This window comes from Budorcas taxicolor, chromosome 1 (genome assembly GCF_023091745.1).
Source record: "Budorcas taxicolor isolate Tak-1 chromosome 1, Takin1.1, whole genome shotgun sequence".
NCBI classification, from domain to species: domain Eukaryota; kingdom Metazoa; phylum Chordata; class Mammalia; order Artiodactyla; family Bovidae; genus Budorcas; species Budorcas taxicolor.
Genome location: NC_068910.1, coordinates 193,731,329 through 193,758,786, shown reverse-complemented (window position 1 = coordinate 193,758,786; position 27,458 = coordinate 193,731,329). Strand labels below are relative to the sequence as shown.

At 40.8% G+C, this 27,458-nt stretch overlaps 2 protein-coding genes across 2 annotated transcripts in view; one reads left to right on the top strand and one right to left on the bottom strand.

The window, feature by feature from the left end:
• The first annotated feature begins 1,874 nt into the window (after positions 1–1,874).
• On the top strand, positions 1,875–15,747 carry MRPS22 (mitochondrial ribosomal protein S22). The gene is made up of 8 exons (XM_052636992.1): positions 1,875–2,046; positions 6,268–6,431; positions 7,594–7,758; positions 9,253–9,396; positions 9,711–9,794; positions 11,006–11,151; positions 14,536–14,644; positions 15,603–15,747. The coding sequence occupies exons 1-8, from the start codon at positions 1,875–1,877 to the stop codon at positions 15,696–15,698; spliced, it is 1,080 nt and encodes a 359-aa protein (XP_052492952.1). The 3' UTR covers positions 15,699–15,747.
• A 562-nt stretch (positions 15,748–16,309) lies between these two features.
• COPB2 (COPI coat complex subunit beta 2) overlaps positions 16,310–27,458 on the bottom strand; it is a 34,485-nt gene continuing 23,336 nt past the window's right edge. The window contains exons 14-22 of the mRNA XM_052636981.1: positions 26,975–27,105; positions 26,510–26,717; positions 21,526–21,636; positions 20,202–20,416; positions 18,261–18,353; positions 17,995–18,175; positions 17,120–17,188; positions 16,906–16,977; positions 16,310–16,671 (exon numbers count right to left, since the gene is read on the bottom strand). Coding sequence (XP_052492941.1) covers positions 16,576–16,671; positions 16,906–16,977; positions 17,120–17,188; positions 17,995–18,175; positions 18,261–18,353; positions 20,202–20,416; positions 21,526–21,636; positions 26,510–26,717; positions 26,975–27,105 — 1,176 coding nt within the window. The 3' untranslated portion in view covers positions 16,310–16,575. The remainder of the gene's footprint in view (positions 16,672–16,905; positions 16,978–17,119; positions 17,189–17,994; positions 18,176–18,260; positions 18,354–20,201; positions 20,417–21,525; positions 21,637–26,509; positions 26,718–26,974; positions 27,106–27,458) is intronic.

The following is a 27,458-nucleotide window of genomic DNA, read 5'->3' as shown; positions in this document are numbered from 1 at the left end:
GTGCAGTGAAGCAGAGATTATAGTGATGCAGCCATAAACCAAGGAGTGTTCACAGTCACAAGAATCTGAGAGACAGGTTTTCCCCTGGAGCCTCCGAAAGGGGCACAGCTCTGCTAATACTTTGACCTAGCTGAGTGATACTGATTTTAGATGACTTGTATCCAGAACTGTGAGATGATTTCTGTTGTTTTAAGTAACCAAATTTGTCATAATTTGCTACAGAAGCTATAGGGAACTAATGCAACATCCAATGAGTCATTTCTCCTGCATTAGGTGTCTACTCATTGTCCAATCAGTTTTATCTAGGAGGATGTTAATAAGACAAACACAACCACAGAAGCCTATCCTCTGGGAAAGTAGGTGGAATATTCTCAGAGAAAGGACATGACTGGGAGACACTTGCATGCATCCCACTAGCACACCCTGACACCTTTTATCTTGTAGGTGTGAGAGGAAGTGTTGAGACGTATTGGGCAGCAGTCATGCCTGAATACAGCATCAAGCCTAGGGCTCTCTCTTTCCCTGCCCAAATAGGGTATGAGTTCATAAACAGAGCTTTTAACTGGGCAATGGTGAGGTGAGGTTATAAGATGAGTTTATCTGTCTAGCACAATTCAAATAGTCATTTACTTAACACCTCTTTTTAGTCAGATGTTGGGAGTAAGTTAGCACAGGAACCAGTCTAGGGGAGGATAAAACCTACACATCCTGGACGACTGAGAAGAACATAACAGGATCCTCTAATCCTTCATTTAGTCATTTATTCAACCAATGTTTGCTGTGTGCATATGTACCAGGCTAGGTGATCTTATAACACAATATATAATGTCATTGATTTCATGGCATGAGAAAAATAAGCAAGCAGATAAATGAGCAAAACAGTTGAGCACAAATTGAGAAAAGGGCTGCAAAAGAGACTTAAGATTCTGAGACAGAAAAAGGTGTGTGAGTTGAAGGGGAATGATAGGTGCCATATTGAAAAGCAGAGACATTACTTTGCCAACAAAGGTCCGTCTAGTCAAGGCTATGGTTTTTCCAGTGGTCATGTATGGATGTGAGAGTTGGACTGTGAAGAAAGCTGAGTGCCAAAGAACCGATGCTTTTGAACTGTGGTGTTGAAGACTCTTGAGAGTCCCTCGGACTGCAAGGAGATCCAACCAGTCCGTTCTGAAGGAGATCAACCCTGGGATTTCTTTGGAAGGAGTGATGCTAAAGCTGAAACTCCAGTACTTTGGGCACCTCATGCGAAGAGTTGACTCATTGGAAAAGACTTTGATGCTGGGAGGAATTGGGGGCAGGAGAAGGGGACGACAGAGGATGAGATGGTTGAATGGCATCACCGACTCGATGGACGTGAGTCTGAGTGAACTCCGGGAGTTGATGGAGGCCTGGCGTGCTGCAATTCATGGGGTCGCAAAGAGTCGGACACGACTGAGCCACTGAACTGAACTGAACTGATAGGTGCCACGGCAATCGGGGTCTACAATCAGGTGTTATTTGTCCGGAGTAGTGGGGCAGGGTGGGGGCGGGGTTGGGGGCGTGAGAAGTTTGAATGGAGAAGTAGGATGCTTAGGCAGTTGAATTTAAACCTGGGGCTGGGAGAAAAGGTTTGGGCTGGAAGTGGGAATTTGTTATTTAGAGCCATGGAAAGAAAGGAAAGGTCCAGAAAAAAGAGCATATAAACACCTTTTACGTGTGAACAAGCTGTTTACAAGAAACAATCTATTTTTAAACAAGTTTACTGTTTCATGAATAGGAATTGCGTCGCTTCCTCCTCCTCCTTCATCCAGACTACATTTCCCAGGGTGCCGTGCGAACCGCGTGAGACCCAGCATCTTTCTCAGCCGTTTCCGGCGTAAGTGGCCCGGATAATCATGGCGACTCTCAGAGTGTCTTTATCGTTGTGGAATCTCCGTGCAAGTTCTCGGGGTTCTGGGCGAGTCTATTTCCGGGCCCGCGCTCGGCCCCGGCCCGGCGACCTGTTCCAGCCTCTGCCCGGGGTCTGCGGGGCGGGAACGCCATGCCGTGGGCTCTGTTCCGAGCCCGGTGAGTGACCTGCTAGGCGTCCCCTGGGGCGTTCTGGGAGATCCATAGCCCTTCTGATGACGAGACCCACGCGGGGGCCCCGGTTCTTCCCGTGGCGCGCCCTTAGACCCGGGCGGCTCTCTCCTGTACGCACCGGCTCGGACGGTGATTTTTCCTGAACTTGAAATGTTTCAAGCACTGCTTGAGCTCCGCTCTTCGTAGAGCACCAAGCTAAGTTTAGGGGTTAAGACTGACGCGGGTTTTTGCTTGAGGGAAGTCGTGGTCCAGTGGGAAGAGGCAGTGCAGTGTGACCAGGACTGTGATTGGGGATAGAGGAGTGAGTGAATGATAGTCGCTCAGTCGTGTCCGACTATATCCGCCCGAATGGACTGTAGTCTGCCAGGCTCCTATGTCCGTGGCAAGGATACTGGAGTGGGTTGCCATTTCCTTCTCCAATGGAGAGAAGAGTGGCACTCAAACTAGGCTGGAAGGGCAGGGGAGCTCGAAAATGTGATCACAGTTGAAACTTGGTTAATCGTGTTGAGAAAACAAGAAACATTTCAAGTGCAGGAAACAACCTAAGCAGAAGTCCAGAAATGAGACTGAACCCAGGTAGTTTGGGAACCCATTTTGGAGGTAGGATTGATGAGGTTGGTTATAACTGTGAATCTGGATATAAAAGGAGAAATCAGTATTATTAATATTTCTCAGGTTTCTGGCCTGAGCAGTTGAGTGGAGAGTAAGCCCTATTTGTACCTGGAGAGAGAAAAGTAATTATAAGACAGTGTTTTAGAAGGGAATGAGAGGAGGAGAAGTGAGGGAAACGGCAGTAGCGGATGAGGTAAGGAGATGGGAAGGGGAGTGGAATTAAACATCTGTTTTGGATGCATTAAATTTGAAATTTGAAATGCCTTTGAAATTCAAGTGGAGGTGTCAGATAAGTAGTTACATATAAGGCGAGAAACATTGGAGTAAAAATGTTAACAGAAGCTGGGGGGAATGGGTGAGGTTGTCTGAGGTGAGATGTAGTGCTGAGCGCTATTGTGTATTAGGCACTGTAAGAGACCTTCGGTGCCAGAGACCAGTACAAGACAGGGTTGTCGCCTTGGGAGAGCACAAAGTCTACTCGGGACACAGTTTCAATTATTAGTTGGCTGTATATACATGAGTTTATTTCTGCACTCTCTGTTCTCTTGGTCTGTGTGTCTTTTTTTATGCCAGGACCATACTGTTTTGATTACATGTTAATGGCTTGAAGTCGGAAGTGTGATGCCTCCTGCTTTGTTCTTAGGATTGGTTTGGCAATCACAGGATCTCTTGTGATTTTGATTCCATACAGATTTGTCGATTGTTTTTTTTCCACTTCTGTAAAAAATGCTGTTGAACTCTCGATAGGGGTTGCATTGAATCTGTAGATAGCTTTGGGTAGTATGGACATTTTAATGATATTAATTCTCTAATCCATGAACACAGTACCTGCCCACTTAGTATATGTTTGATTTCTTTCATCATCGTTTTGTGGTTTTCAGCAAAGCAATCTTTCACCTCCTTGGTTAAATTTAGTACTAAATATTATAATGTATTTGGTACTTTATTACTTTTTCAGGTAATTTGTTGTTAGTGTATAGAAATGGTATTGGTTTTGGGATAGTGATTTTGTATCTTGCAACTTTGCTGAATTTGTTGATCTAATAGTTTACTGATGGAGTCTTTAGGATTTTTATAGATAACATCATGTTGTCTGCTGCAGAGAGACAATTTTACTCCTTTTCAATTCTGATGCCTTTTATTTCTTTTTCTTGGCTGAGTACTCAGACTAGAACTTCCAGTACTGGGCTGTATAGGAGTGGTGAGAGTGGGCAGCCCTGTCTTGTTTCTGTTCTTGGAGAAAAGACTGTCAACCTTTCCTCACTGAGTATGTTAGCAGTGTGTTTGTCATTTATGGTCTTTATTGTGTTGAGGTTGTGTTCCATTTATACCTAATTTGTTAGAAGTTTAAAATCATTAATTTTGTCACATGCTTTTTTGCATCTATCAAATCATCTTCCTTCTTTCTATGAAAATGTTTCATGTTGATTGGTTTAGTATGTTGAGCCGTATTTGCATCCCAAATCTTATTTGATCATGGTGAACAACCTTTTTAACGTTCTGCTGAATCTGTTTGCTAGTAATTACTGAGAATTTTTGCATCTGTATTCATCAGGGATATTGGCCTGTAGATTTCTGTTAGTATCCTTTATTGATTTCAGTATCAGGATAATGCTGGCCTTAAGAGTTTGGGAGTGCTTCCTGCTCTTCAGTTTTTTGGAAGAGTTTGAGAAGGATGGGCATAATTTGTCTTTAAACATTTGATAAGTCTCCTGTGAAACCATTTGGTCCTGAGCCTGTTTTCACTGGAGGATTTTTAATTATTGATTCAGTCTTCTTAGTAGTAATTGGTCTGCTTTGATTTTCTATTACTTCCTGATTTAGTCTTGGTCGATTGTATGTTTCTAAGAATTTTTCCATTTCTTCTAGGTTGTCCAATTTGCTGGCATATTGTTACTCATAGTAGCCCTTTATGATCCTTTGTAATTCTGTAGTATCAGTTGTAATGTCTTTTTTAGTTATAATTTTGTTAGTTTGGGTCCACTTTTTCCCTTGGTCTAGCTAAAGGTTTGTCAGTTTTGTTTATGTTTTCAAAGAACCACCTCTTTATTTTGTTAATCTTTTCTGTTGTTTGGATTACATATTTAATAGATGACTGATTGATCTGTGGAGAATGGTCAGAATGGAGGCAAGGAGACAGGTTAGAAGGCTGAGGCAAGAGATAGGATGGCCTTGACTAGGGTAGTGGCAGTGGGAAATAGAGAGTTAAAGACTAATTTATAAGATGTAACAGGCAATTGATTTGTGTCAGTGTCCTTTTGTAAAAATGGGACTAATCATAGTATTTACAGGGTTGTTATGAGGATTAAATGTATCAAGTATGTAAAAGTATTAGTCAGTATTGGCACATAGTAAATATCTAACAGATGTTAGCTGTTAACATGACCGTTTTTATTACTGATGCTATTGGCTAGATGTGGAGGGTAGTGGGGAAGTCAAGAATGACTGTAGGTTTCTGGCCCACGTGACCTATTGGATGGTGCTAAGGATAGGAGGGGAAGCAGGTTTGTGGCAGAAGAGAAGTTACGAGTTCTGCTTTGGCAGTATTGAAGTACATGTGAGATGTTTGTTGGGTAGTTGGATGGAAGATGATCTGGCTGGAGATTCAGCTTTTAGAGTTTCTAGGTAATTAATAGTTACAGAAGGTTAGGAGATAATCCATCAAGAATGTGAGAAAGGAGAGAAGAAGAATGTAGTTCAGAATCCTCTGGGACCCCAGCATTTATAGGACCAGCAGAGGAAAAGGTGGTTGGGAAGGAATGGCTTCCCCCACCCACAATGGAAATGGAGGTTGGGCAGAGGGATAGGCATAATACGACGGGCAGAGCTGAGATCTGCATCTCTGCTCCTGTCCAGCTTTCTTCCGTAGCATCACATGGCCTTTTCAGTATCGTGTCGAGTGATCCAGGCCTCTCTTTCCTAACTGGAACCCCTCAGCCTAGAATTTCCTTCCCTTTTTTTTCTCTGCCCTATTCAGGGCCCCTGGGAAGCATTCTTTGACTCTACCATGCCTTTCTCTGCTCCCAGGCTAAGTTTAGTTTCAGTCTCTGTTATCACACAACCCCCTGTACCTCCCTTGTATGTAGCACTTAACTCTGAGGAACATGATGGTAAATTGAAATTGATCTAGGTTCTAGAATCAGACAAATTTTGGTTTAAATCCTAGGTATACCATTTAATAGCTAATTGTCTTTAGCAAGGCTCCAGTATCCTCATATACAAAACTGGGATATCACTACATACTTTGTGGCTTGTTGTAAGCATTCCTGAAAATATGTGTAACTCCTGTCAGATAGGAAACAATTCTTTGGTTGGCAGTAACTGTTATTGTCATTAATATTGCATTAACTACTTTTTTCCTGTTGCTTCCTTCACTAGATTTTGAGTACCTTTTTGGCAGAAACTGTATCTTGATCATCGTGAATGCCCAGTAAATTTTAAATGAATGAATGAATGAGTGAATCTTGTAGGTATTAGCATTATGCATACTGAGGTAGACATGGTGTTAATCATTTTTATCATTGACTTTTTCCGTTTAGATGTCTTGTTGTCTTGTCATTTTTGCCATCTCATTTACTAAAATTTATTTAACAGAATCTGGTAGCCCAAAGATCAAGAAACCTACTTTTATGGATGAGGAAGTCCAAAGCATACTCATCAAGATGACAGGCTTGGATTTACTGAAGATTTTTAAGCCAGCAATACAAGAAACGAAGCCACCAACTTACAAGCTAATGACCCAGGCACAGTTGGAAGAGGTATGTGAATGCAGGAATATTGGTAGAATATCTTTCTTTAAAAGATTAAACAAAAATTTCAGGGTCCCTCCAGATTCTGATAGTTGCTTTTCTTTTTTTTTTTTTGAAGCCAAAATAAAAGTGTATAAGTGGCACTCTTAACACTGATAGTTGCTTTTCTACAGGTACTAATGAGGGGGAGTTCCAGGCACAGAACTGAGAAAAGAAACTTGTGCAGTCTGGCAGAGAGGAGTAGGGAAGATTGCCAGAATTAGACAGACTGCACATATGGTTCAGGTCTGGCTATCAGGCGGAACCACCTCTGCTCCAAAACCAGCCCAGCATCCTTCCTCTGTCCTCCCTGCTCCAGCCTCCTTCCTGCAGAAACATTTGTTGTGAGCTGCTTTAAGGCTGAGGCTTGGTGAGATTGTGAGATCCTTCTGAACAGTATTCTGTTCCAGGCAGGTGCCCTCCTGCAGTCATGGGTATTGAGTGCTTTGTGGAGAACCCTTTCATGTATGAATATGTGAGATATTGTTGCTTTTCTTTCAACTCAAAAATCATTGAGAGCCATAGCAGAGTTCAAATACCGAAAAGTATATAGCACATGAAGAGTGAAAGGCCTCTCTCATCTCTCAGAGGTAACCACTGTCAGCGGTATGGCACGGAGCACTGTGCTCAGTGGTTAAGGGCATGGGCTCTGGAGTTAAACTGCCAGGGTCAAATTGTAGTGCTGCAGCTTCTTAGCAGTTTACATAACATTTGTGTGCCTCTATTTTCTCTCTCATAAAATGACCTCTAAACAGTAACGCTTAGCTCATAGGGTAGTTGTGGCATTAAACGAGCCAGATGCACTCAGAGTATTTGAGCAATATCTGGAACATAGTAAGCACCTAGTAAGTGAAGTCCTCTGTTCTGTTTTGGGTGGCTCTTGTGGCTTGGCTCTGTCTCAGAGCCTCCCTTTGCTGTTTTGAGAGTGGTTGAGCCTGTGACTGGTGCTTTCATACAGAGACAAAGGCCAGGGCCCAGGAGCCCAAAATTGGCTTTTCACTCACTTATTTGTGCCTACAGCTTCTGTCTGCAGTCTTTAGCACTTTTTTTTATTAGTATCTGCTTTTGTCAGATGATCCTTTTGGTCTGTAACCTGTGGCTTTCCCTAAGATATATTTTATTTCATTATTAGGCCACAAGACAGGCGATTGAAGCAGCTAAAGTCCGATTAAAAATGCCACCAGTTCTGGAAGAGCGAACACCAATAAATGATGTGTTAGCCGAAGATAAGATTTTGGAAGGAACCGAAACAGCCAAATATGTGTTTACTGATATATCATACAGCATACCACATCGGGTAAGTTTATGTCTAATTGCAAAATGATTCTGCCCAAGCTAGATTGACATCAAAAAGCTGTCTTTTTGAGAAGATGGAAATGCTTGCTGATGCCCCCAAATCTCAGACTTCCCAAAGGATTTTCACTTTTCAGAATTTCCAGTAAGAATATCACACTTGCCCAGATAATTTTTAGGCACCACTTCATCTGCTGTAGTTTTTATTGTCTAGCTCCTCTTCCCTTGATTGGCAGTTCCAAAAGAACCATTCTAGCACTTATAAAATAAAATACATTAGTTTTGTGTTTGAACCTTTTCAAGTAATGAGTGAAAAGAGTAATTTACATTTCAGCCCACAAACTGCAGTAGAGTATTGAATAGTGATAGGGTTGAAAAAAGGACCACCCCATACTCTTTTTATCATATTGATTACGGTTAGAAGACACAATGTGAGCAGTGTCCATGTCTGTGTCAGTCACCTGTATATCTGACATAATGAATGGGATCAGAGTTTCATTTTATTAGAATTTTTGAAGTATTTTAATATACGTTTGCAGTGCTGTGAAGGCTGGTTATGGGAGCATTCTATAACCTGAAAGGGAGAAAGGAACTTGGAATTCAAATTGCCAAAATCCGTTTGAGGAACAATTGTGTTACTTTACCATCTTCTTTTTTCTCTGTTTGCAGTGCTTGATGAAAGTTTTAATTATATTATGCTCAAAACACATTCAGAGACTCTTATTAAAGTTCTGAAGAGTTGAGTCACTACCATCTGGTTAATTTAACCATTAATCAGATGTGTAGCATTTATCAGCTGTTTGCAAAACTCTGTGTAAGTCATTCTGGGTTTTGTAAAGAATTAATATACAGTTCCTGACCTTTTCTAGTTCTGAAACAATTAACAGTATCTAAGAGGTGTCAAGAATGCTGCTTGTGTTAAATTAGATTGCCAGTTGAGTGGTACAGACAGTGGGTGGAATTCACCCAGTGGGTGAAAGAAGCATCCTTTGGCCTGGGATTTGGCAGTTAAGAGAGTGAAGAGACCAGAGGCAGGTGCACCAGTCAGTCTCTCTGACACGTTTGTCTCTTGCCAGAATGAGGAATTGCAGAGGTGTGACATGGACCATAAAACAGTCAAGTCTTATCTGGGTGAGACTTTAGGATAAGAAAACAATTTAAAAAGGTTTATAGCACTTTTTTTTTCTGAAATGGATTTAGATGAATCTCAACTTTTTTTAGTTGAATCATTTTATGTATTCAACTCACTTTAGGACTGTAGTTCATATTTAGTAAATACTTTCATTAGAGTTTTGATTGTCAGAGGCACTGCAATGATTATCAAATCTCGCCAAATCTGAGGTTTAAAATTACTATTGAAATAATACACACGATTGCATTTTGTTTGCCCATTGCATTTTGTGTTGTTGATTGCAAATTATTCTTGTAATGGTGCGTAGTGGGACACTGGAACTAAAAATCAGCCCTCACAAACTCATCCTTGTCTTTTCTATTTCAGGAGCGTTTTATTGTTGTCAGAGAACCAAGTGGCACACTACGCAAAGCCTCTTGGGAAGAACGGGACCGCATGATTCAAATTTATTTCCCAAAAGAAGGCCGTAGAGTTTTAACACCAGTAATTTTCAGGGAAGAAAATCTTCAGGTAAGATGACTTTGGGGTCATAGTGGCAGTGGTGATGATTTCTTTGTTGAACCAACTGACTCTGGTGCTACTGGGTATTTTGCTTTGATAAACACAGGCATTTCTAATGATAGGTGGGGTCATTTGTCTTGTAACTGGGTTAGCTGGGATTTGAATTCAGGTGTGACATGTGGTTTGTGTGTGGTTTCTGCCTCCCTCATGCTGGGCACAGATGTGGCCTGTGTGTGGATGGGCAGGGCTGTCATGGTGTCCGGACAGGTGTCCGGCACTTTCTTTTCTTCTCATCTAATTCCAACTCTGCTATGTGGGTTTAGACCATGTACAGTCAGGACCGGCATGTTGATGTCCTCAATCTCTGCGTTGCCCAGTTTGAGCCAGATTCTGCTGACTATATCAAAGTGAGTATATAGTTTCTAAAGTATGGGTGTAAGTATGGTTATGAGTAAGATTTTTTAGTCCAACACAATGAGTTAGGTAATAAGCTTCAATACAGGGGGAGGAAAAGGGAAATTCCTGAACACCTGTCCAGTGCTGGATGTACATCAAATAGATATTTTCATCCTTTCAACAACCCTTAAGGATGAGAGAACTTAAGCTTAGAGAGTTAAGTAACTCGTTGAAAGTTGCACAGCTAAGTGATAGAGTTAGTACCCAAACCTGATGGCAGAAGATTTTTCTTCAGTTTATTGTACAGGAAAGTTGTTTACTAAAGTTTGCCAAAATGCAGTGCATGTGTCTTATGTTGCAATTTAATAATCATATAGTACCTTCTGTGTGTAAGGTGTTACTGTGGAGGTACAGGTGATGACGACATGAACTAGGATAGGGAGCCTTGTCGAAGCTTGCAGTCCAGGAGAGATCGTGGGGAAGTATGATCACCACCATAGGTCTAAGATGTTAGGGGCTAAGAGAAGGCTGCAGCATGCTCTCAGGGAAGGCCTAAGAGGGCTCTAGGAGGATAGGGAACATTGTGGCAAGCGGATGGAGAGGTATTTCAGGTAGAGAGGAAAGTACGAACAATAGGCAGGACACAAAATAGACTTGAGAAATGGCCAGTCATCTGTTTTGCTTGTACATGTGGTGAATACCTAGGGAAGTGGTTCAAGATTAAGCTAGAAAGATAGATGGGGCCCTATCACAGGTGACCTCAGACGCCAGGCTGACGAATCTGGACTTCAGTCAGCAGCCTTTTTAATATAGGAATGCCCTCATCAGAGTCCTCATTTAAAATCAGTCCGGAAGAACTGAAGGAATATTAATTAGTAAGATGGAATGGGATAGTTGATTGGATAGGGGAAAGAAGTGGAAGTCCATTATTTCCAGTGGTCCATATATATAATAGGTGCTTCATATATAGTGCATGGCTGCTGAAGAGTAATTGATCTGGCTATAAATGTCTGGCAGACTTGTTCCAGGTTCCACACACTTCTGCAGTGGTGAGCTGTCCTTAATCATACCTGCTAGTTAATGATTGATAGTGGATGCAGGATCAGGAGACCTGGTTTACTAATACTTTCTTGGACACCTCGCATGCTAGTGGATGTATATCCAGTAATGTTGGCTCACTTTTATTTTTGTGTTTCTGAAAAATTGCATTTTGTATGGATAGATTCATCATCAGACCTATGAAGATATAGATAAATATGGAAAGTATGACCTGTTACGTTCAACAAGACACTTCGGTGGAATGGCTTGGTATTTTGTAAATAAGAAAAAGATTGATGGTTTATTGATTGACCAGATTCAGAGAGATTTGTAAGTATGATCTTAGTAAGTAAAGAAATTCTGATTATCATTACAGTAAACCTGTACTTCAGTTCAGTTCAGTTATTCAGTCGCGTCCCACTCTTTGCGACCCCATGAACTGCAGGATGCCAGGCCTCCCTGTCCATCACCAACTCCGGGAGTCCACCCAAACCCACGTCCGTCCAGTAGGTGATGCCATCCAACCATCTCATCCTCTGTCATCTCCTTCTCCTCCTGCCTTCAATCTTTCCCAGCATCAGGGTCTTTTCCAATGAGTCAGCTCTTCGCATCAGGTGGCCAAAGTATTGGAGTTTCAGCTTCAACATCAGTCCTTCCAATGAACACCCAGGACTGATCTCCTTTAGGATGGACTGGTTGGATCTCCTTGCAGTCCAAGGGACTCTAAAGAGGCTTCTCCAACACCACAGTTAAAAAGCATCAATTCTTCAGTGCTCAGCTTTCTTTATAGTCCAACTCTCACATCCATACATGACCACTGGAAAAACCATAGCCTTGACTAGACGGACCTTTGTTGTTGGCAAACCTGTATTTAATCTATGTTATTTTTCCAGTGATAACAGTGTACTGCCCAGTGATAAGGGCTTCCCTTGTAGCTCAGTGGTAAAGAATCTGTCTAAAATGTAGGAGACACAGGAGACATGATGAGTTCAATTCCAGGAGTGGGAAAATCCCCTAGAGGAGGGCATGGCAACTCACTCCAGTATTCTTGTCTGGAGAGTACCATGGATAGAGCTTGGCGGGCTGCGGTCCATGGGGGTCTCAGAGTTGGACACAACTGAAGCGACTGAGCACATGTGCACGCCCAGTGATAGCTTTCACTTAGTTCGGTTTATTTATGGATTTGTTTCTCCAGTATAACCCAGTTTTCTCAGTCTTCGCTTCTGTGTCATGTAAACATGGCTAGATTCTTTGAAAAAGTAAATGACTCTGGACCTGTGTTGTGTACCCTGGATGTTGACTTATCCCTAGCCTTGCTCATGCTTCTAGGTACCAGTGAACTTGCCAATGAACAAGGGGATTAGACAGGAAATGCAAAGAAATAGACATAAGGTCTGCTGGGTGCTTTTCAGTAAAAGTCATCATTTATGAAAATACTCCTGCTTTTGATCCTCCTTGTTTTTGCAAGATTTTTAAGGTGTTAAAAAGGTTACAGGTTTTTTTCAAAGTTGAATAAAACAAAGAATGTCTATTGTATTTTAGTACACAACTGCTGTGTGCCCTGCCTTCTAGCTGAGATAATACTTTATGATTTGTGATGACACTGAAGAGAAAATTGTCTTTTGAGTATCTTTCCATTGGTTGAGTTAAAGATCAAAATGGCAAGGAAAAGAAACAAGCATGGCTGTAGTAAGAAGGTCATAGGAAGGGTTAGTGATTACTGTCACCTTGAATGTAAGGAGTTTTGACTCAGTCTATCTATCCTCCATGTAGTCTGACCCATTCACACAAAGGCTTTGGAACTAGAAAGTTCCATATTGTCTTAAGAAAGTCCACATGGAAATAGCATCATTTCTTGTAGAAACATTCATAATGGGAAATGATTTCCAGGCCAGCCCTCTTCACCAGCATGTGTGGTGTAATCGTGTAATCCAATTCAGAGGGCAGAAATATGCCTTCATCCCACGTAAGTAGGAGGCTGCTGGTGATGATGAGCATGTTCAAAAATGACTTGCCTTTAGGTGCATCAGCCGTGAATGAATTTAAAGCTGCTCAGCTGTAAATGTTCTGAAATTATTTAACATTTTTTGCAAGAAATTAGAGCAACACAGAATGTATTTCACTGAAAATTATTTATTAAGGTGTACTCGTAAGTTATTATAGTAATGCTTATCACATGTAAGCTTTACTTCTGAAGCAATTCATTTGCATAATGGGAGGGAATTTTGAGTACTTAACCTTTCCCGCTCTGCCTAAGTTTAAACTTCCTGTGAGAATTCTCAGCAGGACAGTTTGCTGCAAATCCCAGGTTAAACAGCAGAGGGTGCATATCCTTGGCAAATGGAGCCCATGCCAGAATTCTGCACAGATTTATTTCACACTCAAGTTCCGCAGTTGGTCTTGAATTGAGGTGCTTTAAAATCTTTTTTACATGCGGATTTACCTGCTTTTAATTTCAAATACAGGCTGGGTGTGAAGCTAAATCGTTCCGTGAAACAGGTATTATACAGTAGCATGAACGTAAAGAAGCCCTGCTGTGACCAAGATACAGAAACCCAGTTAAGCTCTTTATGGACTCACATGCTTAGCTCTGAAGAGACTGTTATCTTTTGTTGCCACGTTTGTTGAACTGTTAGAGTACAACAAACACAACAGATTGATAATGAACATTAAACAAATATTTTTCCTCTGCAAAGTTTGGTTTCTCAGCTCTGGTTTTCTCAGTTTTACCAAGAGATGACCTTTAGGGTGAACAGGCTTTGGGATGAGCCCAGAGCATTTCTCTAAGGTTACCATGGCTTAAGAAATTCTTTACCCCACTCCCACTCCACTCTAGAAGGGCTTTGAGGTGGCAAATGGAAGGTATTGACTGTGTGAGAGGATAGAGGTTATTTAGTTTGGGGAAGGCTAACTTTCAATGTTGATAAAAATTGTCTATAGCTTTCTCAAAAGGTTAAGTACAAACTGTAAGAACTGAGCTCTTGTTCTGGCTTCATTATGGGTAGCTGTGTGACAAGACATGAGACAGATTGCTGAGGGAGAACCTGAATTCTCTTCTGTCTAGAGTGCATAATTTCACATTTGCTTCCCTAGGATGCTGGTTTTTAACTAATGGGATCCTGTGAATTGACAGGTGGCTTGGGAGTCTTTCCTTGGACTTGTAGATGCCTCTCAGAGGCATTTATCCACTAATTCAGAGTCTCAATGAAAATTCCTCAGCAGATGTCACTGCTAGTGCACCTGAAGGCAAGTGGACTGAGCATCCCCATGCCCACCAGCCTCTGGCTTATGTGGGAGGAGGGTACAGACCCACCCTCTGAGTTGTATTACTATCTGCTGGTGATGTGGGCCAGCCTGGAAATCATCCACTGTTAGAACACTGTTTCTATGAGAAATGATGCTGCACTTTCAGAAAGAATACAGCCACATTTTGAATATATTCACTTTCATAAACTGGGTACCCGCCTGTATTGACTCTTGCCCTGTGAAACCTGAACTAGCCAGTATTCCTGAAAATGCTTTGGAAATATGAAACTGAAGGCTGTAAAAAAGTTGGTTTTTTTCTGGCCCAAAGGAAGTTTGAAATGTAATTTATAAAGTTCAGCATATACTTTTATAGGATTGTGAAGCCAAAGAAGAAAACTATAAAGTTAAATATGTAAAAAGAAAGTGAAAACAACAAACCCTTTCTAACAGTAAACCCTTTCCCTCCAGAGTTGATGATGCCACCAGCTTGGTCCAGCTCTATCACATCCTCCATCCTGATGGCCAGTCAGCTCAAGAGGCCAAAGAGCAGGCTGCTGAGGGATTACAGTTAATTAAGGTAAAGGGACTTCTTTCACATTCATTATCATGTAGTGATTGAGGGAAGAAATCATAGGGTTCGATCTCTGGGTCAGGAAGATACCCTGGAGAAGGGAATGGTAACCTGCTCCAGAATTCTTACTTGGAGAATCCCATGGACAGAGGAGACTAGAGGGCTACACCCCGTGGGGGTTGCGAAGAGTAGCACACACCTGAGTGACTAACACACACAGATTCGTGGTCTTAAACCAGAGTGATTAGAGCCCCTACTTCTTCAGCCTGGACAATAGAAACAGCTGCCACTGGAGTCCACGAAGTTCAGATAGTGGGTGGCAGGTCCTGTGCTCTTTGGAGCACATGTCGGCCAGTTTGGTCACATTCCTGTCCAGAAGTGGGGAGGGTAGTGCGTTCTCATTTTGGAACTGTATAGCTCTCAAAAACTATGGGCTTACACAGATTTCTCTGTAAATGTTGAAATTTTTTTCAGAATGTGGGGAAACCATCATACGATTTTCATCTTTTCTAATGCTCAGAATAGACATGTATTTGTGGATCTGGCTTCTGTCCCAATATTACTTTATGCTACTGCAAAGCAGTTAGAAAGCCTACTGAGGATAAAAACAACCAGTGGTGACATTATAGGTAGAGTAGGAAAAGCCTATTCTTTAAAGTGAAAAACCATACTGCTAACTTCCATCCTCTGGATTTCTCTTGAACCTAATGCTTCTCATTTTGATCCAGCAGTGTCAGGTTTTCTTAATTTTTTTCTGAAAAATGACAGTCACGTTTGGAAACTTCTGGTGTTTGGAATTAGGTTGCTTGAACTGTGATACTGTTTTTCTGTCCATGTAGTACGCTTATTGTTTGGTAATCAGAAAAATATTGTGAAATGTGGAGGATTTTTTAAACTGGGACTTCACTAGGAACTTTATCAATAGTATATTCTCTATTTTAAAACTTTTTTTTTTTTTAAACAGGTCTTTGCAAAAACAGAAGCACAGAAGGGAGCATATATAGAATTAACACTGCAAGCTTACCAAGAAGCATTCATTAGTAGCTCTGCAGCTTCCTAACAATATTTTTAAAATAAACTTCATTTTACTAAATTCTAGCTGGTTTTCTACCGATACTGAAAAAAATGTCAAAACTGAGAGTTCCTTATAAAATTGTTTTTTAGACTCCAAATAGTGCCTCTATCAGAAATACAAAGAAAAAACTGTTTACTCCACTCACTTTCCGAGGCTATGAGAGGATAACCAAGAAGTATATTTAAATGCCTGGTTATGAATTTCTCTAATCATGTCAGATGAGTACAGCATAAAAAGAAAGAAAAAAAAGTACTATGTCTCTGTGTTACCAAATGGGTCAGTTGGTAATTTAAACAGAGCCCAGCTTAATGAGGTCAGGGGAGCTGACTCTAGAAATAGGTACTACCAGACAAAGTCAGAGGAAGGCATAAGAACGCTACATAGAATGAGGGGAATAATGCAGTGAGGTCAAGGGAAAGTTTAGAAAATTATAGCACAGATACTCAATTCTAAGAAAAATATGAGTGATGCTATTTGAAAATAGTTATTCAAAGAGAAGAGAACATGGGCTGATACCTAGAAAAGGTGTAATTTTGGCTCAGCCAAATTCGAATCCTGTTTTCATTTTGCAGAAAGGAAACTCTGAAGTATCTTCATTAATTCAAAGGATTTTATGAGATATGGTCCAATGACAGTATGAAAAAAATCAAAGCCCACAGCTGTTTTAGTTAATAAGGGAACAGTGATTTAGATGCTGCACATAAACTCCTCCGAAGATGAGGGGATTGTGCTCCTAGTGGGCAACGACGTCTATATATAAAAAATGTAAGGAGTTTCTCAGAGTCCAGAGCATGGTGGTCAGGGTGACGATCAATACGTCCATAATAATGATCTGCTTAGCTGAGTAAACGGGAAACATTATTTAGTCGTCCAAAATATCTTCATCCAGGTTGATATCTGTTGTGTCAATATCTTCTAATTCCAAATTATCCAAATCTACTTCCAGCTCAAGTAAACTCTGCAAACAAAAGGAAGAGGGTGAGTTCTATAGTACTGTGTTAAAGAAAAGTTACCTGTGATTCATGATCCAAAGAGAACTAAACCAACAGTCAGAAAAGTGTATCTTTCCATTTCAAAGCTCCTGCTCTGAAACTGATTACATCACTTAAAACATAGGCCTGCACAGCTAGCACACGTTCATGTGGAGAGAGGGTGAGGCTGGGGTCCACCGAGAAGCTGGGTATGTCAATACCTTTTCTTCTTTGTTGGCTGTCTGGGAGGTCACGATAACAGGAATAGGAGAAGCAGGTTTCCCGTCAAGTTCCTGAAAATCCACAAAACAAAGGAATTTGTTCAGGAATTTGAAGTTTTTCCCAAAGGGAAAACTAATCGGGATTAGGAAGTGGGAGATGGTACTTAAAATCAACAAATCTCAACCAGACTATCTTGTGTAGTAGTCTACTGACCTGCTGAGCCGCAGATCTTGAGGGCTGAAAGCCTTTTGCCTCTTCCATAACATTTCTTTCTTCATTTGGCTATCAGGGAATGAAGCAATGATGAAATGAAATATTCTGAAAGTATAATTCATCTATGAACTTAGCCCAAATCCCAAATACTAGCTCTCAATTAAACCAAAACGTATGTTCAGTTCAGTCACTCAGCTGTGTCCGACTATTTGCAACCCCATGAATCGCAGCAAGCCAGGCCTCCCTGTCCATCACCAACTCCTGGAGTTCACTCAAACTCATGTCCATCTAGCCATCTCATCCTCTGTCATCCCCTCCTCCTCCTGCCCCCAATTCCTCCCAGTGTCAGAGTCTTTTCCAGTGAGTCAACTCTTCTAATGAGGTGGCCAAAGTACTGGAGTTTCAGCTTTAGCATCATTCCTTCCAAAGAAATCCCAGTGTTGATCTTCAGAATGGACTGGTTGGATCTCCTTGCAGTCCAAGGGACTCTCAAGAGTCTTCTCCAACACCACAGTTCAAAAGCATCAATTCTTTGGTGCTCAGCCTTCTTCACAGTCCAACTCTCACATCCATACATGACCACAGGAAAAACCATAGCCTTGACTAGACGGACCTTAGTCAGTAAAGTAATGTCTCTGCTTTTGAATATGCTATCTAGGTTGGTCATAACTTTTCTTCCAAGGAGTAAGGGTCTTTTAATTTCATGGCTGCAGTCACCATCTACAGTGATTTTAGAGCCTAAAAAAATAAAGTCTGACACTGTTTCCACTGTTTCCCCATCTATTTCCCATGAAGTGATGGTACAGTTTAAAACCTTAAGTTGTGAATGCCCTTCTACTTGCAGTTACACAAAATTAGGCGCCCCAGGCACTCACCGTGACAAGAGGGTACTGTTTGGCCGGCCAGAGGTCGGCATGCGTTTCCTTCACCCATTCTTCTACAACAAAGGCTTCCTTTAATCCAGGGAAAAGGTTTTCATATTCTGTTGGATCAGCAAGGGATTCTGCTGCTTTCTGATTGACTTTTGAGAGGTTTTCTCTCCAGAGTTTCACCACCCTGTTACAGATATGGAACCAGAGGGAGATTGGTAAGGACTCTGTTTTTATCTGAAATATTTCCTCCCAAAATGAAAAGTCTGTACCTTGAAACCTGACTGGGTAGGTAAGTCCGTGCCAGGAAGGCAGCTTCTGGCAGTCGTCCAGTTCTAATCAAAAGCTCCAGGCAAGCATCAAGCCTACAGATTAAAGACAGGCACTGTTACCACGAATAAACGCTGTAATAATGGCACTTAGCACATTAGAGAAATGTGAATTTAGTGCTGCAAAGTCAGCATTCCCTCTCCAGCTCCCACATGTATACCTCTTCTGTCACTGAGCCATTAACTTATCACCAGTGAGCTACAAAATAGACTCCAGCAGTGTGAGAAATAAGACAGCTTTTGTGACCATTTTCAATCTCTTTAACTGTCCTAGGCAGACTCTAAAGGGGCTTTTTAAGACAAGGTAGCTGATATGAACACATTTAAGGGCTTCAGGAGATACAAAGGAGAAACTCTGTTTCACAACTATATTATTGAGGGCAGCATCTCTAAGATGAACAGTGCTGGACAATGCAGTGGTGCCCAGTAGGAAAATATCCAAATGTCCATTTATTTCCGTTTTTTCCTGTGTAAGTTTGATAAAGTGGATAATGTGTTTTAGAATTAAGAATTTTTTTGATTTTAAAAAGGTAATACTTGGATTTTACAAAGTAATATGCCATACATTGCATAACATCCTCAGCACCAAAGTCACAAACGTTAATATTCTGCAAAAAACATGTGACTACTAAATACAATAAAAACACACCAAGTGGCATAAAAACATAAGAAAAACTAATAAGAGTTTAGGTCTGATTATGCCACCAAATACTCGCTTCAGAATTTTCTGGGTTTTTGAATGATTGATAAGAAACAGACCAGACTTCCCTGGTGGTCCAATGGTTAAGAATCTGCCTGCCAATGCAGGGGGGACACGTTGCAGGGCAGCTGAGCCCATGTGCCACAACTATGGAAGCCCCCATGCTCTAGAGTCCCTGCTCCCCAGTGAGAGAAGCCACCACAGTGAGAAGCTAGTGCCCCACACCTATAGAGGCCCTTGCTCGCTGCAGCTGGAGAAAGCCCCTGCTCAGCGACAGACTGGCGCAGCCAAAAAGCAAATAGTGGACCTATTCTTGTTAAGTTGCTCAGTCGTGTCCGACTCTTGCAACCCCATGGGCCGAAGCCACCAGGTTCCTCTGTCCGTGGGATTTACCAGGCAAAAATACTGGAGTGGGTTGCCATTTCCTTCTCCAGGGGATCTTCCCAACCCGGGGATCTAACCCATGTCTCCAGCACTGGCAAGCAGATTCTTTACTACTGAGCCACCAGGGAAGCCCAGACCTTTTCTCACAGGTATATAAATGTATGCATACATATGTTATAAAATACATATACATTCAAAGTTTTTATGATTAACTGTGAGGTTCAGAAAGTCTGTAAGGCAAAATTAATGAACACTTTTGCATTTTATTCCATAATGGTCAACTAATGAAAAGACCTGATATGTACTAACTGCTACACTTATGTACTAACTGCTAAAATATATGACATTTTAATGCTTTAAATGCAAATCTAGTTACTAGTTAGTAACTAGTAACTGGCATTCTGATCCCCCTTAATTTTTGTTGTAAACAGATCATTCAATTTGGGCAAAATCACCTGCAACATTCAGGTACCAAATGACAGCCTCTTGCTGTCATTAAATAAAATACCTTTGCCAGGAAGTGGCAGGGCTATTGAGAAAGGGGTTTAACATTTCTCCCAGTTGACCTTCCCTGAAGCTCAACTCTGCTCAAACATTTAGACCAACTGTGGTAAAAGCATCCTTTGCTGAAGCAGCCCTGTCCCCCTGCCTGCTCCTACCAGCAATAGCCCCTAGCCAGGCATCAGTGCACTCTCCAGGGTTTCCTCTTCACATTCTTCTCAAAAGACCACCCTAAAAAGTCAGTGCAGACAGTGCTTCTCATTACTCTGCCCACCTTTAGACCTTGGGTTCATACTTACTTGCCCTGTAAAAAGTAGCTCATGAAAGCCACATTATTCTTGCCGTCTCTCTCTGCGCCCTCTGCTAGCTTGCTCACCATACTAGCGTTACCAGAGGCAGTGGCCAGAAGCAGCAGACCCCCATAGTCCTGTGCATGATGCAGGCACTCCTGGGCCAGGCCAAACTGGCACTTACTAACGGCGAGCTCAGCAAGCTGCTTCCACTTCTGTTCTGACTGTAAGAAAGAGTTTCCACATTAAAATAGCTTTTAAATAAACACCTGAATTTCCAATACCAACATTATTCTGTTAATCTGAGTATTACTGTGCTGACAATTTTATATTTTCTATAATTATAAAAGATATGTTTTATGTATACTGAGCTGTGCTTGTTAAGTTGGTTCTGTCAGTCAAAATAAGAATAGTGAAGTGAAGTCGCTCAGTCGTGTCCGACTCTTCACGACCCCATGGACTGCAGCCTACCAGGCTCCTCCGTCCATGGGATTTTCAAGGCAAGAGTACTGGAGTGGGGTGCCATTGGAATGACAAAATATATAATCAGGAAATGGAAACTATTCAGATACAAAATTAATTCAAACACAAATCAATTTTAATGCTGTATGAATAATCATTAGCTGTAAAAATAATCATATATATTTTTATTTTGTAATTATACAGTGAAACTAAAACTAATACGTTTTAAGGTAATTAGATTGTAATTTAAGGAATGATTTACAACTATTTTTTAAAAGAATAGAAAAAAAGATTTTATGTCCTTAAATATTTAGTAATAAATATTATTTTTGTCATTGGTAGCTTCTTAGAAATCAAATAAAATGCTGCTCATTTGGATAATCTTAATATAGCTAAAATTTCTTTAGTACATCTGAAATGAATTTACCTGTAAAAGCTAGATTGAAACCATAAAGGAAGCCCTCATTATACGACCCGTAAAAATGTCATTAAACTGTCTCAAAATGTCAGAACCCTTCTTTAAAACCAACATCTTCCTCACTAGCTTGGATTACTGACAAATTACTGCTGTGTCTGCATTCTTTGAAAGTTCCAGATTCCTTTATCTACTATCTTCCAGCTTTTCTTCTCTTTCAAAATAGATCCCATGTAAGATAAAAAAACAAACTTTAGCTTTAATTAGAATGCTAAGAATATATTAATAAGAATATAGAAATAACTAATCATTTTTAAAAAGACCAAAGAAAGGCAATAACCTCACCAAAATGAGTTACTAATTTGCATTTCAGAAAACTTTAGTAACACAACTTACAATAAACACGTACCTACTGACTTTTCCATCAGTTACAATCAATCATAAATTAGTACATACCTCTGCTTCCACTGCTAACTGGTATGCAATTTTTAGTTCTCCAAGCTGAAGAGCAAGTTCAAAGCGATGCTCAGGGTCTGTGGATACTGTAAGAGCTTGCTGCTTGAAGCCCTGAACAGATAAGATATATGTGTGTGTTTATGTACAGCAAAACCTGTGTGTGTAGTCTACATATTCAGTGCATACACATGGCAAACAATCCATTTTCCCCTCAAAACTAAATACGCTGCTGACATTGGAAGCCCCGTTACTTAAACAAAAGTAACAACAACAATAACTACTCTTCAATAAGAAGACAGAAAAATTAAGGAGCCGTTAAATCAACTGGTAAGAACATACAGGGCAGACAAAATTCAGTTGCACGCCTGTTTTCTAAGCATGGAAGCCGACCAATGCTTGATAAACTTGAGTTTAACAACTAGTAAAATTTAGAAGTATAAAAGTAAACATGGAAAATGATTCTGGCAGGCTGACTGAATAAGAACCATTTTTAAAAAAGGCACGGTAGTATATACCCAGCTGTCTGTAATTGCCCAAGCTGGGCCTTAGAGATCTAGACCTGGGCCTCAGAGAAAGAAAGTGAAAGTGAAGTCGCTCAGTCGTGTCCGACTCTTTGCAACACCATGGACAGTGGAGCCTGCACCAGGCTCCTCTGTCCATGGGATTTTCTAGGCAGGAGTACTGGAGTGGGTTGCCATTTCCTTCTCCAGGGAATCTTCCCGACCCAGGGATCGAACCTAGTCTCCCGCATTGTAGACAGACGCTTTACCGTCTGAGCCACCAGGGAAGTGCTCGGAGAAAGGAAAGTCAAATGTAAAACTTGACAATTTTCAATAATCCGCAGGTCATTTAGCAAACATTTTGCTTTCAGGTCCAGACACTGATTAGGTGTCATTACCTATGCCTTTACTGTTGGTCTCATGTCCAGTTTACTCATCAGCAAGTATTGCAGAGGGCAGAAGTCTAAAACCTCCTTCCCATGCTCCAGTCAGTCATCAGAAACAAGCTTTTAAGCCAACCACTATAATCACTATATTAGCTTCTCCCTCAAGACAGTGCTGATGGGGTCTGCCCTATGGGCAAGTTCTTCAGCTCCAGGGGATTGATATAATGAGACAAAAAGTTCAAGCTGCAGAAGACTTCCTCAGACTGAGGGTGAATGCTCTGTTAGGTCAGGATGCAGAAACTGGACAGTTTTGTCTCACTAGATAGTCAGCATGGCTGTATCACTGTGCTCAAAATAAGTTCCCAGACTATACAAGCTGATCCTCCCTCCACTCACTGCTGAGTACAGTGTAATAAGGAATTCTGAATAATCTGCATTACTCCTTTTCTCCCCAGCACTAACGTAGACAATATACAATCCAAGAGTGGAGGATAGAAAATCTATAGAACTAGTCAGATGTAGGTGAGGGCGAAGCAAAGAAATGAGGTGACTATATTTACTTTTGTTTTCCTCCAAATCCCCACTGAAATGACAATTTAAAGCACAAACTCCCAAGGACACAGAAAAAGGCAGAGGAGAAATCAGTATTAATAACAACACTTTGTGAAGCTTGAAAGCTGGTGAAGGAGTTAAACTCACTGAAATAAACATTCAGTTAAAACACTGCTGCTAAGTCGCTTCAGTCGTGTCTGACTTTGTGCGATCCCATAGACGGCAGCCCACCAGGCTCCCCCGTCCCTGGGATTTTCCAGGCAAGAACACTGGAGTGGGTTGCCATTTCCTTCTCCAATGCATGAAAGGGAAAAGTCAAAGTGAAGTCGCTCAGTCATGTCCGACTCTTAGTGACCCCATGGACTGCAGCCTACCAGGCTCCTCCATCCATGGGATTTTCCAGGCAGGAGTACTGGAGTGGGGTGCCATTGCCTTTTCCGAGTTAAAACACTAAAGAAGACTAATCCCTAAATCTGGAGTCAAGACAGGATAGAAATAACTCAATTCATACCTCAGCAGTGTCTTGTGAAGGGCAGTATTAAAGCCAGCAAAGAAATCAAACTGCCTAGGTCTATATAAGAAGCAGTCAGACACCCCAGGTCCTCACGCCTCCCCACATCCTCTCAACACACATGGAAGACAAGGCCTGTTTTCTAGAGAAGGTAAACTAGAGGGTCTCCAGCCTGAGGGATACCTATAAACCCGAAGGAATACTAAGTGGCAAAAGGAAAACAGGAGATTATAAGAATGCATACTTAACTAAATGTGTGAAATACTAAATACTGAGACACCAAGCTGTACTCTACTCCCCACCAGAATGATGGTGATTGGGGAGCTTCTCTGTAAACTAACCAGTCAAAGGGGCTAGACTTAAAAATACTAAAATGTCAATGAGAATTATATGCCAGCCTGAGCAGTGGTTGGTACAATATTAAGTGCTCATTAAATTTACTAAATGAACAAATTCATTACATGAAGATACTGACATTGAGGTTTCCCAATCAAATGGCCCAGCCACATCACATATTTTAAGTTCATACTCAGTAAGTTCACCCATAAACTCAGATCTTTTGACCTGCTTCTTAGACCTCCACTCTTAAACGAGTGCGCAAAGACCATCAGATACCTGAGGAAAATCTTTAAAAGGAAAGACAGAAATCAAACCAATAATAGCAGAACCAGTAACAGTACTGAAGAAAGCATACCAATAAGGGAAAAAGAAAACTTCAGCTATCACTTATACCCTGACAGAGGGTATGAAGAGAAACTCTGATCCATAAACAAGATTTTAAAAGTTCAAGAATAACAAAATGAGAAAACCAGTGCAAGAAGCCCAACATCTGAATAACAGTTCCACGGAGAGAATATAGAAAATACAGGCAGGAAATCAATAGAAACATGATTCAACAAAATCTCTCAAAAATGAAGGAATGAGCTTCCAATTAAGAGAGCTTATCTAATACCCAGCAGAATGAATGATAACTGACCCCTAAACCAGGGCCCACCATCATGATAGCATTACAGAACAAGAGGAACAAGATCCAAAAAACTTCCAAAGAGAAAAAACAGATCAGGTACCAAGAATCAGGAATACAAATGGTTTAGACTTCAACAATAACTAGAAACTAGAAGACAAAATAGAATTTTTTCCTCAAAATTCTGAGAGAAAACTATCTCCAACTTAGAATTCTATATCCAGTTAAGTGGCCAAGTATGTTCTAGGGTAGAACAATGGCACTTTCAGATATGCAAGGTCACAAAAATATTTACTTCCTATCAATAAAAAACCCTTTTCTCAGAAAACTACTGAAGGACATACTCCAGCAAAATGAGGGAGTAAACCAGCAAAGAAGACAGGGGATATAAGAAACAATGGCTCAAGCCAAAGGGAGGCCCCAACATGATGGGGAGGGGATACCCATGATGAGGGAAAAAGTCAGTTGAGCCTGAAGCAGACTGAACACACTGAAAGGAGATAGCAAGGAAATCTGGAGAAGCAGCAGAGTAGGAGGAAAAACCCTCAACACATAGAATAAGCAAAGTTAATAAAAGAATCAATTATCAACTCAGGGAAGTAGTAGTTAGTAGTTTGTTGCTCAGTCGTGTCCGACTCTTTGCGACCCCACGGACTGTAGCCTACCAGGCTCCTCCCTCCATGGGATTCTCCAGGTAAGAGTACTGGAGTGGGTTGCCATTTCCTTCTCCAGGGGATCTTCCCGACCCAGGGATCGAACCCGGGTCTCCCGCGTTGCAGGCGGACGCTTTAACCTCTGAGCCACCAGGGAAGCCCAAGATATGGCTCAGCTGTGAACAGCGTTTAAATAGTCATAATAATCATAATAATATAAACAATGGATACTGATCTAATAAAAATTATGATGTAACGATTTAAGTGGCATGTAGGTTGTTGAAGCAGGGGGAGTGAAAGAAAGATAAATTCTTCATTTTCTACAGAGTGTGAAGTCCCAAGAAATACCTAAAACTGAGAAACAGCAATATAACAATCATGTGAAACATGTGGAAATAAATGCCAATAGTCAGCTAAAAGAATTAAAAGTGATTACCACTAGGGAGCATAAATGAGAGAAGGGAGAGGGCTGTGTTTTCCTAAGCCTTGCAAAGCTTTTGTGCATATAACTTGGATTTTAAAGCAGCACTTTCCACAAAAGTCAGAAACAACCAAAATGTCCACTGACAGAGGACTAGATAAAGATGTGATACATAGATACAACGGTATACTACACAGCCATAAACAGGATGAAATAATGCCAATGGGTCTAGAGATGATCATACTAAGTGAAGTAAGTCAGAAAGACAAAGGCAAATATCACGTAGTGTCACTTATATGTGGAATTTGAAATATGGCGCAAATGAATCTATTTAAGAAACAGAAACAGATTCATAGACATAGAGAACAGATTTGTGGTTGCCTAGGAGGGGAGAGAGAGAGAGAGATGGACTAGGAGTTTGGGGTTGGTAGGTGCAAACCATTTTGTATAGAATGGATAGACAATACCCTACTGTATAGCACAGAGAACTATATTCAATATTCTGCAATAAGCCACAATGGAAAAGATTATAAAAAAAGAATGTATATTTGTGTATAACTGAGTCATATACAGCAGACAGGCTCAACACTGTAAATCAACTATGTTTCAAGAATAAACCAATTTTGATTATGAAAATGGTACTTTAGGAAAACACTCATCACTAATGATAAATTTGATGTGTATTTTACAGAAAGAGAGAAGCTAGCTAGGAGAGAGAAAAATACAGCATAGAAATGAAAATACTGATAGAATGGAAAAGAAGTCTACAGAAAGGGAAGACTAATTAATCACCTTCAACATATAAAGGGGATATGAAGGACTATGAGAAAGGAGAGGGAAGCATATTAACAAGTGACTTAAATTTCCAAGAGAAAGTCCACTGCCATAAGGAAATCAGTGACAATTAAGAAATAAAGTTCTTCAAACTCATACAAACATTCTTTCAAATTGCTGGCTTTAAAAACACACACACAAATAAACAAACAACCCCCCTTACCTGCTTTTCCAAGAAGTGTGCAACTCTGGTCCTCTGCTCTTTCGGGATGGTCGGGAGGACCTTATCAGCCATGCTGAAGTCCCTCCGCATGACGGCTGTCTGGTACTCCAGCACTGAAACCAGCAGGGAGTAGCTAACAATGTTCAGTTCCTTATCCCCCAGATAAAGCCTGTTGTCTTTAGGAATATAGCCCAGGAGATACATCGTCCTGTAAGAGAAATGGAAACTAATTTAGAATTAAGCCCAAATCAGTATATACTCTCTCCCGCCCTCCCTCACTCTGCCTCTTGCTCATAATCTTTTCATTTGATTGATGCAGTTTTAGTTAGCAATTGCCACCTATTAAAACCATAAAACTGAAAAACCAGGCCTATCATTGTAACAAGCCAGCAACTGGTTTTATTTTTAAAAGTATACTTTTAAATTTAGGATGTTAAAAACAAAAGCAAAATGATAGTCAGCTACCTGTCCAAGTGGGCAATGGTGACTATTTCTCCTCCGACATAATAATTTAATCTGTTCACAGAGCTTGTGTAAATGAAGCAATCGCCTACCCACAGCCCTGTTTTCACAATTTCCTGAATCTCACCAAGAACCTGCAGAAAGAAAATGAAGCCTGTTATTATCTTATTCAACAACAAATAACAAACTGTCAATAATAAAAAACTGAATATAATTAGGGGTGATGGATAGAAAAAGAGATGCAAAGAAAGAATCCTACTTCAAGAAAGAAAATCTTTCTTGGAATGTCTATCTTCTTTATTCATTTAAGAACAGATTCCTGGATGAGCATCTATAATGTTAAGTCTCACCGTTGAGTGAAAGCTATAATCTAAGAAAGTGCTGATCGAAATTCCTAACATACATGAGACTGGCATAATAAGTACTTCATAAAATCTTCTAAGATACCTCCACCATGGATGATTTATCTTTATATTTGGAAGTTCAT